General features: G+C 44.7%; 2 protein-coding genes across 9 annotated transcripts in view; one reads left to right on the top strand and one right to left on the bottom strand.

The window, feature by feature from the left end:
* The window catches only part of PDE6D (phosphodiesterase 6D), a 79,732-nt gene extending 73,790 nt beyond the window's left edge, over positions 1–5,942 (bottom strand). Inside the window, exon 1 of the mRNA XM_012802196.2 lies at positions 5,686–5,942. Within this exon, the coding sequence (XP_012657650.2) occupies positions 5,686–5,735 (50 nt within the window). The 5' untranslated portion in view covers positions 5,736–5,942. The remainder of the gene's footprint in view (positions 1–5,685) is intronic.
* A 347-nt stretch (positions 5,943–6,289) lies between these two features.
* Positions 6,290–15,550, top strand: part of COPS7B (COP9 signalosome subunit 7B) — a 38,715-nt gene continuing 29,454 nt past the window's right edge. For 3 of the 8 annotated variants that reach the window (XR_002772093.1, XM_023510291.1, XM_023510290.1), the window contains exons 1-2: positions 6,316–6,504; positions 6,623–7,455. Coding sequence is in view for 2 of the 8 variants with exons in the window: in XM_023510291.1 (XP_023366059.1) it covers positions 7,364–7,455 (92 nt within the window). In the remaining 6 variants the exon portion in view is untranslated. Of the gene's footprint in view, positions 6,505–6,622; positions 7,456–12,767; positions 13,526–14,198; positions 14,209–15,550 lie in introns of those variants that run through there. The other 5 variants (XM_003784862.2, XM_023510293.1, XM_012802248.1 and 2 more) reach the window with 4 other exon arrangements.

The following is a 15,550-nucleotide window of genomic DNA, read 5'->3' as shown; positions in this document are numbered from 1 at the left end:
CCTAAGCCCAAGAGCTGGAGGTTGCTATGAACTCTGATGCCATGGCCCTCTACCAAGGGTGACAAAGTAAGACTCTGTCTCTAAAAATAATAAATAAAAATAAATAAATAAAAATCTGAAGTAACATAATCAATAACACATTATATTTACTTAATCCATTTGGGATAACAACTTCTCAGAATCCACTGCCTGAGGAAACAATCTACCAATTATACTCTACATGGAATTCATGATTAGACAACTATGATCAAATAGCATTTGAGTAGGATGTTTTTATTGCTTTCCTGGAACTTGGGTTGCTGGATTAAAAACTATATTTTAGAAAATCATCAACCTCAAATTTTTTTTTTTTTTTAACACACTTGGACAAGGCAATTGTTCTAGGCAATACTGGCATTCAAGAGAAGGTCAACAGTTTATTATTCCTAATAAGGAAACCTAAGTGAATAGAAGATATAAAGACAATTATTGTTGATTGGAAGCAAAATTAAATATCAAGGTGCTATGAGAAAGAGAATATAGCAGGAACTCCAGGATCAAACTATGGGAGAAGAAATTCAAGAATATGATTAAAGCCAGGCATGGTGGCTCATGCCTGTATTCCCAGCACTCTGGGAGGGCAAATCAGGAGGATCCCTTGAGCTCAGGAGTTTGAAACCATCCTGACCAAGAGTGACAGCCCATCTCTACTAATAGAAATAATTAGCTGGGTATTGGGGGTGGGTGCCTGTTGTCCCAGCTACTATGAAAGCTGAAGCTTACAGAAATTTTCTGAACCAAACTGGTTTTGTGTTTAACCTGCCATAAATTGTATTGATATTTAATCCTAGATGACAAGATAAACACCAGGTAAACATCAATGCTTACTAAGTGAATCATTTCTTCCGAGGTAAAACAGCAGGCAGGTCCTGAGTTATAAATATTTAACTTATGTACAATCTACACTTACAAATGGAGGCTATTACAGTTAAGTCCCCAAATTATAAACATCTGACTGATATATGAGTAGCACTGATAAACAGAGGCTATTACAGGTAATAGATAAATATACCCAATCCAACTTACAAAGAAATTAAACTTAAGAACAAGCCTATAGGCTTGGTGCCTATGGCTCAAGCAGCTAATGCGCCAGCCACACCTGAGCTGGTGGGTTCGAATCCAGCCTGGGCCCGCCAAACAATAATGATGGCTGCAACCATAAAATAGCCAGGCATTGTGGTGGGGTGCCTGTGGTCCCAGCTACTTGGGAGGCTGAGGCAGGAGAATCGCTTGAGCCCAGGAGTTGGAGGTTGCTGTGAGCTGTGATGCCACAGCATTCTACCCAGGGGGACAGCTTGAGGCTCTGTCTCAAAAAAAAAAAAAAGAATTCTTTCGGAGTATACTATACCAGATTTATGCATATTTAATTCATACTTATGTTTCTATTATGGGCACTTAGGCAAGGTTCTGTGCACACAAATGTTTATATGGACCTTATGATTTTAAGCACATGTAGTCTGTTCATGACAGACCATGATCCAACCATACTATAGAACTATAATAAAACCAGATGTGTTCAGGCAGGAGAATAGATGAATCAATGTAATTGAAATATTCAAAATAAACCTATGTACAATGAAAATTTAGTATATGACAAAGACAGTATTTCAGAACAGTGGGAAAAACATGTACTTACTACTTAGTAAACAGCAGTAGGACAACTGGCTATCCAAACAACAGAGGTAGTTAGATTTCTATCACACACCAAATGCGTAAGTATATTCAGGTGGATCAAAGAGTTCAACATTGAAAAGAGAAGAAAAGATAAGAGGATATTTAATTAATCTTGGGATAAGAAAGGTCTCCTTAAACAAGACACAAAATGCAGAAGCCCGATGGGAAATACTGATAAATTTGAAATAATTTAAAAATTCTGTTCAACAAAAGGAAACAAGCACTATATTGAGACAAAAATATTTACAACATACCTAAGAGGCAAAGGATTGATATTAAAGTATATAAAGAACACCCACACAGTGATCAGAAAAATAAACAACTCAACAGTAAAATAGGTAAAAACAAAATTAACAAGCAATTCACAGAAGACTAGCCAAACCGGAGATTTGCAACTTCTCTGATAACGACAGTAACAGCTGATAGTAACAGCTAACATATGTTGCTTACAATGCATCAGGTACTTTTCTAAATGCTGTAGATACCAACTCATTTACTCTCAAAACAACACTAATGAGAGAGAAGGAGATAGGAGGGTTATTATCTCCATTTTACACTTGAGAAAATTGAGGAAGAGGTTAAAGAAGTTGGTCAGGGACACACAATCAGGAGTGTAGGTCTAGAACTCCAATGCTGGCAGTAGAGATTCCCAGTCCAGCCAGTATAGCTCTTAACTACTATGCTATATTACCTCTCTAGGGACCTAAGGATTCAGGAAAATGCAAAATAAAATATCATTTGTTGTTCAAATTGGCAAAAATAAGAAAGACTGACATAATCTATGTGGAAAACTGAATATTGGCAACATTGTTAGTAGAAGAACATAATAGTGCTTTCTTTTTGCAAAATAAAACTATTCTTCAAGAAACGAGATACTCAGAAAGTTCAGAAAAATCACTTACACTAGGTAATTTCTTACTAAAAAATTAACTTAATTTTTTCCCTGAAGATAGTAGTGTGTCCTAAGATTTCTGCTTTCCTTTTTACTCTTGATTCTCAGATGTCAATAAAGGCTACTAGAAGATGAGCACTCTTGGTCCATGCTAATTTTTTTTTTTTTAGATTTTTTTTTGAGACAGAGCCTCAAGCTATTCCCCTGGGTAGAGTGCTGTGGCATCACAGCTCACAGCAACCTCCAAATCCTGGGCTCAAGCGAGTCTCCTGCCTCTGCCTCCCAAGTAGCTAGGACCACAGGCGCCCACCACGGTGCCCGCCACAACACCTGGCTGTTTTTTGGTTGTAGCCATCATTGTTGTTTGGCAGGCCCGGGCTGGATTCGAACCCGCCACCTTAGGTGTATGTGGCTGGCGCCTTAGCCACTTGAGCCACAGGCACCGAGCCTATGCTAACTTTTTAATGTGGCTGTTATTTCCCTTCTCTTTCAGGATATGGTTAGCTCAGGTCAAGCTTTGTCTGAAAACCTATTTTTTCTTCTTCTTTTTTGAGATCAGGTCCCACTGGAGTGCAGTGGCATCAACATACCTCACTACAACCTCCAATTCCTGGGCTCAAGCAATCCTTCTGCCTCAGTCTTTCCAGTAGCTGGGACTATAGGCACATGCCACCATACCTGGGTAATTCCTAAAATTTTTTTGTAGAGACAAAGTCTCTCTATGTTGCTCAGGCTGTTCTCAAACTCTTGGGTTCAAGTGATTCCCCAACCACAGCCTTCCAAAGTATTAGGATTATTTTGAATGAGCCTTTGCTCCCAGCCAAAGCCTGTTTCTTGATGCACTAACATCACCGAACTGGTTAATTTGTTTTTCCTTCTAGTGGGTAGATTCTGCTTTCTACTTTTCCTCTATCTAGCCTCTATCTCAATAGCCTTATCCCTTAGCCTCTATCTCAATAGGTTCAAAAGCCATCAAAAGACCTTTCTTGTTTTCAGAAATATGTTAATTTCAATTAAACAAAAACATTGCTTCTGAAATTTCACAATTCCCCATAGTCTCGGGTTTACCGTCCATAGCACACATTTTTTTTTTTTTGAGATGTGTCATGTTGCACTCAGTAGAGCGCCCTGGTGTCACAGCTCACAGCAATCTCCAACTCTTGGGCTTCAGCGATTCTCTTGCCTCAGCCTCCCAAGTAACTGGGACTACAGGCACCCGCCACAACGCCTGGCTATTTTTTTGTTGCAGTTGTCATTGTTGTTTAGCAGTCTCGGGTGGGGCTCAAACCCACCACCCTCGGTATATGTGGCTGGTGCCATAACCACTGTGCTATGGGCGCCAAGCCAGCACAGATGTTAAGTAATACATTACTCAAGGGAAAAATAAAATCCATGTCATAGCTCTTCTAACATGTCAGTCATCCCTAACAACTTACATGCTCCAATATGAAGAGAAACATGGAAAGGGTATTTAGAGCTATAATGGTGGCTGTCACTACATAGAAGTATGAAAAGTTTATCGCAAATGGCAGTATGCAAAGATGATACAGTCTTCAGTTTTTAAAAAAGACCATAGCGGGGCAGTTTCCATTTGAAAAAGTTCATTTGTACATCCAAAACTTCCCATGCCTTTTTTTGCACTGTGGTCTAAAATCAATTACTAACTTGGTTTCTTTTTTCTTTTTAGACAGAGCCTCAAGCTATCCCCCTGGGTAGAGTGCCATGGCATCACAGCTCACTGCAACCTCCAACTCCTGGGCTCAAACGAGTCTCCTGCCTCAGCCTCCCAAGTAGCTAGGACCACAGGTGCCCACCACAACGCTTGGCTATTTTATGGGTGCAGCCATCATTGTTGTTTTGGCGGCAGGGCTGGATTCGAACCCGCCACCTTAGGCATATGTGACTGGCGCCTTAGCCACTTGAGCCACAGGCCCCGAGCCACTAACTTAGTTTCTGATTATGGCAAAACAATTACAATTTGCAAGAAAACAGGGTTTTACTAAACCTCCAGGGGAGAAGTCCTAAAGTGATGACTACATTTTCACTGAGAGAGGAATTTAAGAATATTCCATATTCTATAGATAGGGTGTAAGAGATTAAGGTCACGAAAAGAATATAAAATTGGAATATATAAAATTGCATGGTTACAGACTAACACTTGTTAATATACAAAGCTTCCTTACTACATTAAGGAGAGAAAGTTGCAAAAGAGACACCACGACAGGCCCAAGACAATGATTTCCATATCCTACCGTGTCCCCAGCGACATCAAAGCATTGCTGGACAGCTCCACCATAGTTAGGCATTAACCACACCAAAAGGAGCCAGCCAAGGTACGTTTGGGCCCAGCACAAGTTAGCCCACACATAAGCTCATGGTCCTCATCTTACTGGAAAGAAAACTGAGGAGCTGAGCGCAAAAGCAGAGGCCATTCAATGCCTCAAAGGGCCAAGAGGCAGTAAAGATGAAGATGAGGTCGATCTCGGACTTCTTTTTCTCTGCTTTCCTCTACTACTCCAGCCCTGGAGAAAGCCACAAGTGAGGAAAAGAAGTTGTGGAAACAAAATGGTGGGGGTGTGGTAGGGGACCGAGAGACTTTAACACAAGCATTTGCATTAGTCCCACCCAAGGTCACTTGCTCCAAGTCACTTTTCTCTGCTCCCGCGGTGGGCTTCCCGCCAAAAGGACGTTTAGGCTTCGAGATCAGCCCACCGCGCCCCCGCCACCCTTTTCTGGGGCCGCAGCCCACTCCCGGCCTTTGGGTCGCGGCCAAAACTCTGAACCCAGCCAGCTTCTCCGAGACCCGTTTCCGACACCTCTCGCAGCCCTGTCCCCCAGGATTCCCCCGCCCCCACCCACCCCCCGGGGCACCGTCAACGTTCCCGTCCTCCCAGAGGACGCCCCGCTGCCCGCCTCCCGCGCCAGTCTCGCCAGGGCTCCCTGCACGCCGTTCCTTTCCCCACCCCTCCCGCTGTCCTTCTCGGGCGCCCACCTGGCGTAGCCCCCGTCCTGGCCAGTCTCCTCAAGGGAGTAGCCGCCTCCCAAGTCCTCCCGGTCCCGCCCAGCACCCGGGCGGATACAGTTTGAAGCCCCTCAGGATCTCCCTGGCCCGCTCGTCCTTGGTTGACATGATGCGGCGGCCGCCGCCCGTGGCTCTCCACTCTGGTCGGCGGAGCCTCTCCCACGGTGCCCAGGGGCTGATAATGCAGCCGCTGCCGGGCCTGGAGACGTCGGGCGAGCAGCGGCAGCTGCCAGACCCGGACCGGCCTTTCCCTTCCCTCAGCTCCCGCTCCTGATCCTTTCTCCTTCCCTCTAGCCTCGGAGCGCCAGTCCCAAAGCCAATGGAAAGCCCTCCTCAACGATTGGCATCCCGGAAAACCAATTGAAATGCTCAGCGGCTTCGCAGGGGGACGAAGAGCGTCAATGAGGCGGGCTCTCCCCGGGAAGTCCCATAGGACAAAATTCTTCTTTCGTGCTGTTGCCTAGAGTTTGTCCCAGCGGAGACTTGTCTTGAGATCTTCAGAAGCACGAGGTGCCCACTTCTGCCGCTGAGCACGCCAGCAGTCTGAGACGACAGCCAGTTTGTGCTGTGCGATGTGACAGAGACTACATTTCCCAGCATCCCAAGGGAGCGGCGGAGGACCGCAGATCCCAGCACGCCACAAAGGGCCCAGGGACTACAAATCCCAGCAGTCCTCGCACTCCGGTCCTCTGTAACTTAGACTCCACTGTGCCTCGTAGTGTGCGCAAATTCATAAACCCCACTGCAGAGTGGTGGTTTCTGAATCCTGAGACTTGAAGCCAGGCGGGAAGACCCTTCACATCCTTAGCAGAAGATGACAGCCCACCAAGAGTTAACTACTGTTTACATGGAACTCAGAAATCTTCTGCAAATTCTGGTAAGGCTGCAAACAACAAACAAAAACACTGATTAAACCGTCCAAGACAATATAACAAAATGACTTCTTTAAATCGTGCTTATTTGTTGATCTGAGGCACCTTTTACGTGTTTTGCAGGTGTTTCTGGTGCAGCAACTTTCCTGCTTTGGACTAAGAGAGTTATAGAGTGTATATTCAAAATGTCAATACAGAAAAGGACTTTAAAGAATTTGCTAATCCAACCCTTTTTGTTTTTATATATGAGGAAATCGAGGATAAGAGGGGCAAAGAGATTGGCTACAGATCACAGCAAGTTGGGGCAGAGTTAGAATTCGGCCCTACATCTGCTGACTTGGGGTCTGGGCTCTTTGCATCACCCTAAGGAGGTGATATTTTTAGCAGCGTGGCAATGTGATTATCATTCTTGATGAACAGATTTACCATTCAGGGTTGAAACACCCAGAGGTTAGGTGGCTTTTATTTGGTGGATTTCCTGCAAGTGAGGGAGTGTGATATTTGTTTATCTTCAGACTTGGTAGGACTTAATGTTTTGTTCTTTGTTACTCAAGATGACATTTAATGTGATTTCAGGAAGTGGGTAAAATTGCAATGTAAGGCATGGTTTCCTTGGAGACCTCATATGTCCTTTCGTTGGCCTTCCTTCCTCTTCTTGTCCTCCCTTTCGCCCATCTGGGCACCCACCCAATTTTTTCTTCCATGTAATTCAACAAACATGTTTTCGGATTCTGTTATTTGTCAGGCCCTAAGTGGGTAAAAGGTGAAAGATGTGGTCACTGCCACCAGGAAAAAGATCTATTTAGAGTAATAAGGAGACTCCACTGAGATTCAAGATGGACAGTGATAAGTTGCCTAAAAGAAATGACATCAGAATGCTACAGAGGTGCTGAAGGAGAGGTTTATTCTAGCTGGCAAAACTTTATGGAGGAGGTGGCATTCAAACTGAATGATAGGTAGGATTTTTTTCTATGTTAAAAAAATGTTATTTTTAGGCTCGGCACCTGTAGCTCGGGGGCCAGGGCAGCAGCCACATACAGGTTCAAACCCAGCCTGGGCCTGCCAAACAGCAATGACAACTATAACCAAAAAATGGCCAGGTGTTGTGATGGGTGCCTGTAGTCTCAGCTACAGCAACAGCGTGAGACTCAAGCTATCCCCCTGAGAGAATTGCTTAAGCCTAAAAGCTGGAGGTTGCTGTGTTGCCCTTGGCACAGTGCCGTGGTGTCACAGCTCACAGCAACCTCCAGCTTTTGGGCTCAAGCGAGTCTCTTGCCTCAGCCTCCCAAATAGCTGGGACTACAGGTGCCTGCCACAATGCCTGGCTATGTTTTGGTTGCAACCGTTATTGTTGTTTTGGCGGGCCTGGGCTGGATTCGAACCTGCCACCTTAGGTGTATGTGGCTGGTGCTTTAGCCACTTGAGCCACAGGCGTGGAGCCTTTAAGTTTTTTTGATAATGAGATATAACATATATACAGTAAAGGAACAATTTTCACATATGTATACAGTACTGTCTCCACTATGCAAATCAAGATATAGAACATTTCCTGCACACCCTGTGCTCCTTCCCCATCAGTGTTTTGTCCTCACATCTGAAGATAACTACTCTTTTGACTTTATCACCATAGATATTTTGTCTGTTCTTAAATTTCACTTATCTATATATTTATTTATTGCAGTTTTTGGCCGGGGCTGGGTTTGAACCCGCCACCTCTGGCATATGGGGCTGGTGCCTTACACCATTGAGCCACAGGCGCTGCTCCCTTAAATTTCACTTAAATGTAATTATACAGTATGTTCAGTGTAGTTTGTATCTTTTTTTTTGCAGTTTTTGGCTGGGGTCAGATTTGAACCCGCCACCTCCGGCATATGGGGCCAGTGCCCTACTCCTTTGAGCCACAGGCATCGCCCTCTGGGTTTTTTTTTTTAATTCATCAGTATTTTTGTGAGATTCATCCATGCTGTGTGTAGCTTTTTCTTTCTTTCTTTTTTTTTTTGTCAGTTTTTGGCCAGAGCTGGGTTTGAACCTGCCACCTCTGGCATATGGCGCTGGCACCCTACCCTTTTGAGTCACAGGTGGCGCCCACCTTTTTCTTTTAATTGCAGAATGGTATTTCACTGTATGCGTATACCATAATTTATCTATTCTACTGTTAGTGTACATTTGAGTTATCATTTTTTTGATGATTATTAACATTGCTGTAATGAGGATTCTTGTCTTCTTTTGTGGACATGGGCACATGTTTTGAGCAAAAGGGATATACATATCATCAGTGATAGTGGGTATTGCCAGTTTTCCGAAATGTTTGTACTAACTTATGCCTAACCAGCAATGTAAGAGAGTTCTAGTTTTATCCTTGTCAACACAGGGTGTTTGTTGCAGTCTTTTAAATTTTAGCTATTCTGGCCAAAGGTGTTATCTCCTTAAGGTATTTACTTACTTTTTTTTTTGAGACAGAGTCTCACTATATCACCATGGCATCACAGCTCACAGCAACCTCCAACTCTTGGGCTTAAGCCATTCTCTTCCCAAATAGCTGGGACTACAGGCGCCTGCCACAACACTCAGCTATTTTTTTTGTTGTTGTTGTGGCTGTCACTGTTGTTTAGCAGGCCCCGGCTGGGTTTGAACCTGCCAGCCTTGGTATATGTGGCTGGTGCCCTACCCACTGAGCTACGGGCACTGCCTACTTACATTTTTTTCTGATGTGTTGAGTACATATGCTTATTGATAATTTGAAGGGCATTTTTTTTTTTTTTTAGTTTTTGGCTGGGGCTGGGTTTGAACCTGCCACCTCCAGCATGTGGGGTCAGCGCCTTACTCCTTTGAGCCACAGGCACCGCCCTGAAGGTCATCTTTTGCGAAGTGCCTGTTCAAGTCTTTTCCCTCCTTTTTTTTTTTTTGAGATAGAGTTTTATTGCACCACCCTTGGTAGAGTGCTGTGGCATCATAGCTAACAGCAACCTCAAACTGTTGGGTTTAAGCGATTCTCTTGTCTCAGCCTCCCGAGTAGCTGGGATTACAGGTGCCTGCCACAAAGGCCAGTTTTCTTTTTTTGTTTTTTAGCGATGGGGTCTTGCTTTTGTTCAGGCTGGTCTCAAACTCCCGAGCTCAGGCAATCCACCCGCCTTGGCCTCCCTGAGAGTGCTAGGATTACGGGTGTGAGCCACTGAGCCTGGCTTTTCCCTACTTTTTAAAATTGGGCTGTGTGTCTTACTGATTTATAGTTCTTTACGTAGTCTGTATATGGAATTCTTTGATATAAGCTTTGTAGCTTGTCTTTTTTTACTCTCTTGCTGGTGTCATTTGTAATAGAATTTTTTCTTTGTTTTTTAGAGACGAGGTCTTTCTTTATTGCCCAGGCTGAAGTGCAGTGGCTGTTCACAGGTGCAATCATAGTGTACTACAGCCTTGAACTTCTGGGCTGAAGTGATCCTCCTCCTCCCTCGACCTCTCAAGTAGCTGAGATTACAAATGTGTGCCACTGTGCTAGGCAAGCAGAAAGTTTTAAATTTGTTTGGAAATGGGGTATCGTTCTTGCCCAGGATAGGGTGCAATGGTGTCATTTTAGCTTCTTGCAACCTACAACTCCTAGGCTTAAGAGATCCTCCTGCCTCAGCCTTCTGAGTAGCTGGGACTAAAGGCATGTGCCACCTTACCTGGCTAATTTTTTCTAATTTTTTTTAGAGAAGGGGGTCTCACTATATTGGTCTCAACTCCTGAGCTCAAGTGATCCCCCTATTTTGGCCTTTCAAAGTGCTGGGATTACAGGCATGAGTTACTATGCCTGGCCAGAAATTCTTCATTTTAATATGGTGTAATAGTTCAGTGTTTTCTTTTGAGACAGAGTCTTACTATGTCACCCTCAGTAGAGTGCTGTGGTGTCACAGCTCATAGCAACTTCCAACTCTTGGGCTTAAGCAATTCTCTTGCCTCAGCCTCCTGAGCAGCTGGGACAACAGGCGCCTGCCACAAAGCCTGGCTATTTTTTGGTTGCAGTTGTTGTTTAGCAGGTCTGGGCCATGCTTGAACCCTCCAGCTTCTGTGTATGTGGCTGGTGCCCTACTCACTGAGATACAGGTGCTGAGCCGGTTCAGTGGTTTCTTTTATGGTTGGTGCTTTTTACATTGAATTTAAGAAATTTTTGCCTATGGAGTTGGTAGGGTTCTTGCAGGCAAATAAGAAAAAGAATGTAAAAAGGAACAGAGATTGTGAGCACAGGCCTGGTATCTGAGAGGGAAAGTATAAGTCATGCTAGACATGGGAGTTTGGGCTGCAGAGGGGGATGGGGTGAGACACAGATGGAGGAATTAAGAGGGAGGCACAGTATGAAGGTTTTTAACTGCAGCCATGGAGTCTAAATGTCATTTCAGAGGAAGTAGAGGCATTGCTGGAATTTTTACAAAGTCAAACTGAAGTCAGTTACCTTCCTCTTGCTCCCAAATTTGCCTTTCGTCCTCTACAACCTGTTCACTTTGGCTTCAAATAGCTCTGGCTTCCCAGGCCAGAATCCTAGATCATGTTCTTCTCTCTCTGGCCATCAAATCATAGATTCTGTAGTATTAAAGTCTCCACTGAAGGCGCAGACTTCACCACAATGCATTATGTCAATGTGACAAAATTGCACTTGTACCATGAATATATACAAATAAAAAATAAATGGGGAAAAATAAAATAAAGATCTTCAACAATATCCTTTCATTTTTACCCCCCACCTGTCACTACCTTTGTTCAAGATCTCTGAAATAACTCAATCACCTCAAGAGTTTTCCTGCCTCCAGTTCTCTTCACATCCAATCCATTCCTATGGCACCTAGCACAATCATTCTAAATTGGAATTAAGCATACCTCTTCTCAGTTTAAAAAGTCAAATGGTCTCCCAGTACCCTTAAGATAAAATAAAACTCCCTTCACCTGCTTTATGTCCCTTGTGATTTGTGTGCTCATCTTTTCAGATTCAACTCAAGTCTTATGTACTCCAGAAGCGTGCCCTAAATCATTTCTCCCCAAGGCATAGTGAGAAGAGTCTTATCTGTACACCGAGGATGCCTGAGACAACCCTGTGTCACAGCTGGGAAGGCCTGTTTCTCCCAAGGGGCTATGAGCTCTCCAAGATAGGAACTTTGGGCTCGGCGCCTATAGCTCAACTGGCTAAGGCGCCAGCCACGTACACCTAAGGTGGTGGGTTCGAATCCCCAGCCCGGACCCGCCAAACAACTATGATGGCTGCAACCAAAAAATAGCCGGGCGTTGTGGCGGGCGCCTGTGGTCCCAGCTACTTGGGAGGCGGAGGCAGGAGACTCGCTTGAGCCCAGGAGTTGGAGGTTGCTGTGAGCTGTAATGCCAGGGCACTCTGCCCAGGGGGACAGCTTGAGGCTCTGTCTCAAAAAAAAAAAAAAAAAAAAAGATAGGAACTTTGCTATACTGAGCATTTTACTGGGTATAGTAGCTGGCTTGTGGATTCTAAGACCTTGATGACCAAACTCCAGCTCTTTTCCTCTCATGTCTCACCCCTGAACCCCAGATTCAAGCCATTCAGGGTCTCTTTTTTTGTATTAGTATAATGCAGTGTGCAAGTGCAAGCCACACAGTGCAAGCTCTGTTACTATGGTCACTACTTCCTTTTCTTTCACTTTTTGCCTGGAGAATGCCTTATTTTCCTTCTCTAGTCTCTTCTCTTTTGTGCTTCCAAAGTGTTGTCATCTCTCTCTTATAGCCCTTAACACATTGGCACTTTTGTGGGCAAGAACCTTGTTTTATCTTCATGGAACCTTTTAGAACAGAATATATGTTAAAGAAACTTTTTGAATACTGTAAATTAATGAATTGGTTGGGCTAGGCTTTTTTGCATCTTTTCTGTCTGATTTCTGCACTTCTAATACACAGAAGGCAAATAGGGCTTTTGTCTTCCTCTTCAAGACCTAAAAGTCTGTGGTGAATGCTTTAAAAGAATCAGCTTATGTATTCATTTATGTAGTATTTCTTAGCCATCTTCCCAAGATGGAGTTGGTAAACACCAAATGCAATGCTACAAGTGACATTTTGGACACAGAACCATTGTTGGCTCAAGCCAACTCTTGCTTATTTATTTAGAGATACAGTCTCACTCTGTTGCCCTGGGGTTGAGTGCCATTTAGTCATCATAGCTCACAGCAACCTCAAACTCTTGAACTTAAGTGATCTGCCTGCCTCAGCCTCCTGGGTAGCTGGGACTACAGGTGCTGCCATAACGCCTGGCTAGTTTTTTCATTTTTAGTAGAGGCAGTGTCTCTCTCCTGCTCAGACTGGTCTGGAACTCCTGCACTCATGCGATTCACTCGCCTGTGGTGCTAAAATGACAGCTGTGAGCCACCGCGCCCGGCCCTCTTATTTTAAAACATTTTCTGAATAGAAAATAGGAACATGGTCTTTGGCTTCAGATATCCTGGGTTTCAAAGAGGGCTTTGACTGACTTCGGACTTCTAGCCTTAATTAACACACTTGAAAAATGGGAATAATATGGCAAGCCATAGTTAAGAAAATTGAAGGATATAACGCATGCACAGCTCCTGGTGCATAACAAACCTGGCAACAAATGGTAGTTATTAGGCTTAACATGTTTCGGTACCCAGGGGTAGCTTTACCACAGCTTTCTCCTGAAAGAGAAAGCTCAGCCTAAGGAGAGGATCCGTGCCCAGGTCGGAGATGGCGATGGTTGGCCTAGTACCGCCTGGCCGAATTCCGCTTGTCGGGCCCCTAGCAGTTGGCCTCCCCCGCCCAGTTCCCCAGCAGCCTTTTCTCTGGCCCCTACCCCCGACCCCGCCTTTACTGGAGGTCGGAGGTTGTCAACGCAGCTGGGGGAACCTTGTGTGGGCGGAACGTGAATGCAGTGGTGAGAGGCTTCCAGGGGAGCTGCACTGGCGACGGGTCGGCGGAGGCAGAAAAGCGTCGGACGCCGGGCCGATCATGGATGCTTGACAACCTGCGGGCAGTAGCCGGGAGGCCAATCTAGCGACTAAGAGGACTGAGAGGTGGCATCGACAGGTAGGGGCCTGCGAGAGAATAGACCGCGCGAGGCTAGAGCGCGAGGCTCGGCCAGGCTGTCCCGCTTGGTACCCGCCTCCAGGAACGCCTGCGGCCATGCCGCCCCGCCCCCGCCTTGGGGAGCGCGCCCCTGGGCTCTTTACTTCACGCCCGCCGCCCGCCCAGAAGTCTGCCCCAGCTTGCTACCCTCACTTCAGCGCTGTAGCTGCCCTCACTCCTCCACCTCCCAAAGCCTGCCCCATTGCCCTTCTCCGGTCCATCAAAATAGCGCCCTCCCTGCGATGGGAATTTATCTCGACCTGTCTCTAGCCTCTTCCTTGGTCCTTCAGAAGAAGGCTACTAGCATCATCTCCTTACCCTTACACCCTCTCCCCTCACAGGCTTTGCTTATTGGGCCAAGATCGTTTGTAGGGAACGAAGTTTCTCTCCAATTCTGTATCCCTTCTCCACCCCCATCTTTCGTTCAGTCTCTTGGCTGAGAGCCCTATCTGACTCTTTATACGTGTCCGCTTGGGTGGTTTTCCGTTTCTCCCCTCCTAACCCTCACCTACCTATCGTCTTCCCCTTCTCTCTCCGTACGCTTCTTCCTCTCACTCTCTCTTCTTCTCCCCCTCCTTTTCCCTCCTCAGAACCCTTTGTTCCCTAGCACTTCGGTTTTTCAGGTTCTGACAGGACCTTTTTAGGTAATCCTAAGTGAGGTAACATACTTGTTTCTCTTAATTCTGTGAAAGCGTTACCCATCTATGTACCTGCCTCCACAGGAAAACGTAGGGTTTTTTTCGTTTTTTGCTTTAAACTGTCCTTAAAATTGTTCTCTGCTTCACTCTATTATACCTTCTTCTTTCATTTTTGTAACACTGCTTCAATATGTATAATTATTGGAGGAGAAATCTTTTCTTGTATGGAAGTCCACTAGAGTAAGCAGTATATCTACATACATTTAGCCTATAATCAGACTACAGGCAGTTCCCAGGTTATGAACGAGGTAGGTTCTGTAGGTTTGTTCTTAAGTTAAATTTGTATGTAAGTTGAAACAGGTACATTTTCCTATTACCTGTAATAATCTCATTTATAAGTGCAAGTTGTATGTAAGTTGGAGGTTTATAATTTGGGGACTCCTGTATACAACTGAGAGACCCTGTTGTACCTTATATCTTTGGGATGGCAATACAGTGTCTTCCCACATCTTTTTATTGTTCTCTTGAGCTTTTGTACAAGTTCTGAAGTCATATTTGGTAAAATGTCACTTTTTGGAGGAGGCCAAATAGAGAATCTTTCCCTAGAGACATACATAGCATGTATTTTCCTAGTTTGAATATGTTGCTGTTTATCTTTCAAAATGATTTCCCCCCTTTTTCTATGTTTAAATTACTGATTTGATTAACTGAGTCATCGTTCTTGTATGCTTTTTCTGTCTTCCTTATCTGCATCTGGCTGCAGATGGGATTCTGATCGCACATGGTGGGAGCAGTAACTGGTTGCTTCTGCTTACATATGGTGCCTTTGTGTATGGACAATGTAATCTGTTTCTTTCTTTCTTTCTCTTTTTTTTTTTTTTTTTTTGAGACAGAGCCTCCACTTTGTTGCCCTGTACAGTGTCGTGGTGTCGCGGCTCACATCAATCTCAAACTCTTGGGTTTAAATGATTCTCTTGCGTCAGCCTCCCAAGTAGCTGGGACTACAGGTGCCAACCGAAATGCCTGGCTACTTTTAGAGACGAGGTCTTGCTCTGTCTCAGGCTGGTATTGAACTCAAGCAATGCACCTGCCTTGGCCTCCTAGAGTGCTAAAATTACAGGCATGAGCCACCACACTGGGCCTGTAGTCTTTTTCTTAACTAAGGTCTATAAATGAGTTGACTAAAAGAGCTACCAAGAATGTCAGGGGTGTTTCTTTAGACCCTGGTCAGGTTTAAGGATGTAGAAGGCATTGCTTCTGGGAGAGGGTCACATGGGGATGTAGTGATTTTCACAAATTGTATTTCAAACCTCAGAATAAGGACCAGATTTCTTTTTTTTTTTTTTTT

The sequence above is a fragment of the Otolemur garnettii genome, unplaced genomic scaffold, assembly GCF_000181295.1.
Source record: "Otolemur garnettii isolate 467f Iridium unplaced genomic scaffold, OtoGar3 scaffold00013, whole genome shotgun sequence".
Classification (NCBI taxonomy): domain Eukaryota; kingdom Metazoa; phylum Chordata; class Mammalia; order Primates; family Galagidae; genus Otolemur; species Otolemur garnettii.
The sequence above is the reverse complement of the archived record's forward strand: the minus strand, read 5'-3'. Positions and strand labels throughout refer to the sequence as shown.